The sequence below is a fragment of the Ammodytes marinus genome, assembly GCF_949987685.1.
Source record: "Ammodytes marinus genome assembly, chromosome: 16".
NCBI lineage: Eukaryota > Metazoa > Chordata > Actinopteri > Uranoscopiformes > Ammodytidae > Ammodytes > Ammodytes marinus.
The window spans coordinates 3,960,978-3,963,961 of record NC_137220.1 but is presented as its reverse complement, the minus strand read 5'-3'; the positions used below and the strand labels follow the sequence as shown (position 1 = coordinate 3,963,961).

The 2,984-nt window shown below is 37.2% G+C and overlaps 1 protein-coding gene across 1 annotated transcript; it reads left to right on the top strand.

Moving 5' to 3' along the window:
- Window positions 1-621: 621 nt before the first annotated feature.
- LOC307262979 (cilia- and flagella-associated protein HOATZ-like) lies at window positions 622-2,590 on the top strand (the record flags this gene model as incomplete). The annotated part of the gene is made up of 2 exons (XM_080043998.1): window positions 622-840; window positions 2,327-2,590. 2 exons carry the CDS (start codon window positions 622-624, stop codon window positions 2,588-2,590), a joined length of 483 nt encoding a protein of 160 aa, XP_079900124.1.
- Window positions 2,591-2,984: the final 394 nt, after the last annotated feature.

Sequence of the window (2,984 nt, the reverse complement as noted above, 5' to 3'; positions counted from 1 at the left end):
CACACACACACAGCCTCCAGCTACATCCTTCCAGCCAATCAGAGCCCGAGGAGAGGCGCTAATTGATCTGCCTTCAAAATAAAAGCTTTGAATTGTGTAGCTACAGATGTACAGCAGTTTGTAAGTAGGCTAAAAAGAATAATAAGCTACACTTTGTCACTTCATAGAGTAGGCCTACATTTCTAAAGCATGGTAGACCTACTCTTTTTAGGTAATTATTATTTACTCAAGCCTTCAATGAGGAACTTTTAAATGTTCCACGATATTTTTTCTCCATAAGGCAAGGCAAGTTTATTTATATAGCACAATTCAGACACAAGGCCACTCAAAGTGCTTTACAGGGGCAAGATTAGAATAGGCTACATAAAACACATTATAAAACATTTAAAAGCGAATAAAAGAAGCAAATAAAATAAAAATTGCAGGTTAAAATGGAAACAAAAAAGTCTTCAGACTCGATTTAAGCTGAAATTAGTTTCTATATCCATTATTTTGAAAGGTTTCGGCGGAAGCTCTGTCTCTTACCCTACCTTCTCGTTTCCATGGAGACCAAATAACAGCGCACTTGTCCCTAAACTTTCGCTTCATAATTTTAACCAGTTTGTTCATACTAATAGTTAAATGTCTGTTCAGGTTGTTGACTCTCCGGAGCTTCTTGAGGAGGCGGACCTGGATAAGTTCTTCACCGTGTTTGAGGGCTCGTCCCCGGATGATGTGTGTCACGCCCGCCAGCTGTGGAGCTCCGTGACCATGCTACCTCCACTCGAGTCCCGTCTGGTGTCGGCAGATATCCGACAAAGGCTGCCTGTGTGTCGGCCTAAGCGCGCCTCAGCTCCCCAGGTAAAATTGTGTATAAAAACTATATAATCTTCTTTGTCAGGTTCCTAAAAAAATGTTTTGGCATTGAATAGCCTAGATATGAGAGATATAGCCAATAGTCCTTAGTTTGTTATGTGCATGTTCTCAAAGCTATAGATAGGCTATACTAGTGCATAGGCTATACATTTTTATAGTATTTTCAGGTATGAAGGCAACATTATCTTCAAAAACTAGCCTATTAAATCTTCTTTGTTGATCAAAAATGTTAGCCTATAGCTTAGATGATATGATAGATAAAGCCTATACTAGTTTGTGAAGAAATGTAGCTACACGATTTATTTGATTAATCTCTCAATATTTATTTGTTGTGGGTGTATTTTTTAAAGCTATATAGTGTGTAACTTTTTCTTACAAAGGTGCATGTCATTTCAGATAGGTGTGTGTGTGTGTGTGTGTGTGTGTGTGTGTGTGTGTGTGTGTGTGTGTGTGTGTGTGTGTGTGTGTGTGTGCGTGTGTGCGTGTGTGTGTGTCAGTGTTGCAGTCAAGACCATTCAAACTGAGAATGTTATTGCAATATCAGATTCACATCTTTAGTTTTTAGCTTTTTAAACTGGCCCCTCCTCGTTAATATTATTTTCTGTTAACTGTGTTTCATAATGAAGTATTTTTAAAGGTGCAGTGTGTAATATGACATCATCAAGAAAGTTCTACAAAGTTCTAGAATGCAACGCTCCCTGGGTAACCCCACCCCTTTAGAATAATAACAGAAGCTACAGTGGCCTTCAAGGACAAGAACAATTCAAAATTTTAAACAATGCACCTGATGACATTCCAACTATGACACTTTCAAGATGGCGGCACTAGGCCTTGGTCCAAGATATGCAGAAATATGGACATATATGAGACCCTTTCTAAGGGAAAAAAAATTATTCAAAATTTTTTTTTAGCTATTATGCACTAAATTAAACGTACTTATGGATATTATAATTACTTTCTACAAAATCTGCGAGGAAATAAAACCCAAAATTCTACACACTGCAGGTTTAACTGTGTTTTATAATGAAGTATTTTTTAAAGGTGCATGTCATGGATTCTTTGTTTTTGGAGAATTTGTCTTTATTCTTGACATTTCTCGACATAATGAAAAAAAACTTCCTTATCTGATTTTTTTTTTCTCCTGTCTGTGGCCCTAAAACTCTTCTGTACTTTAGTATGTAGTGTAGTAAAAAAAAGAAAGAGTATGTGATTTGGAACGCAGGGCATATTTAGCTGATGCTTTTTTTTTAGAACATAAATCTTAAAAGTGTAATGGAGGCTGACTCCAGTTTTTTAGGCCGGTGTAGCAATAGCTACTGATGGATAACAAATAATGAATGAATAACTCAAGCATACTAACAACTGAGAGATAAATATATAATATGAAATAAAATGTAAATGAAAAAGAAAAAACAATATCGCAACCTCTGAGTATTTATAAAAAAATGTATGTTGTTATTTTTTCGGACAGGTATGTGGCCCCAGATGTAGCGTTCCGGAGCTTCAACCCTCTCTAACCCCCCATGAGGAGAGGCGTCGCTACGAAGCCATGGCCGATCAACGCAGAGAGATACTGGCTCTGTTAGGCAGACAGAGGGACCAGAGAATACGCAATGAGATGGTCTCACAGGCCGTCAAACACAAGGGCAAACCAGGGAGAGAAAAACTGAACAATAAACCATCAAGAGAGACTGAGACAGAGACAGAGAAGGACCTGGTGAAACAACTGCAGTGAATAAGAGACTACCCCTGCGTTCCAAATCACATACTCTTTCTCTTTACTACACTACATACTAAAGTACAGAATGTACTAAATGTACTAAAGAGTTTTAGGGCCACAAGAAGAGAAAAAAAATCAGATAAGGAAGTTTTTTTTTCATTATGTCGAGAAATGTTAAGAATAAAGATGAATACTGCAAAATGCTATTGGAGTTAGTGGGGGCATTTATGTATTTTCAGCATACTACAATTGACATGCATGTATTTTTGGGACATCCTAAATCTTTTTCTGGCGTACTAAATAGTAGGGAAGTATGGGGATTGGAACACGGGGTACATTGATCAGCAAGGAATATCCTAAGAGATATTCATTGAAGAGAATAAGTCAAAATAAATTGTTAAAATCAACC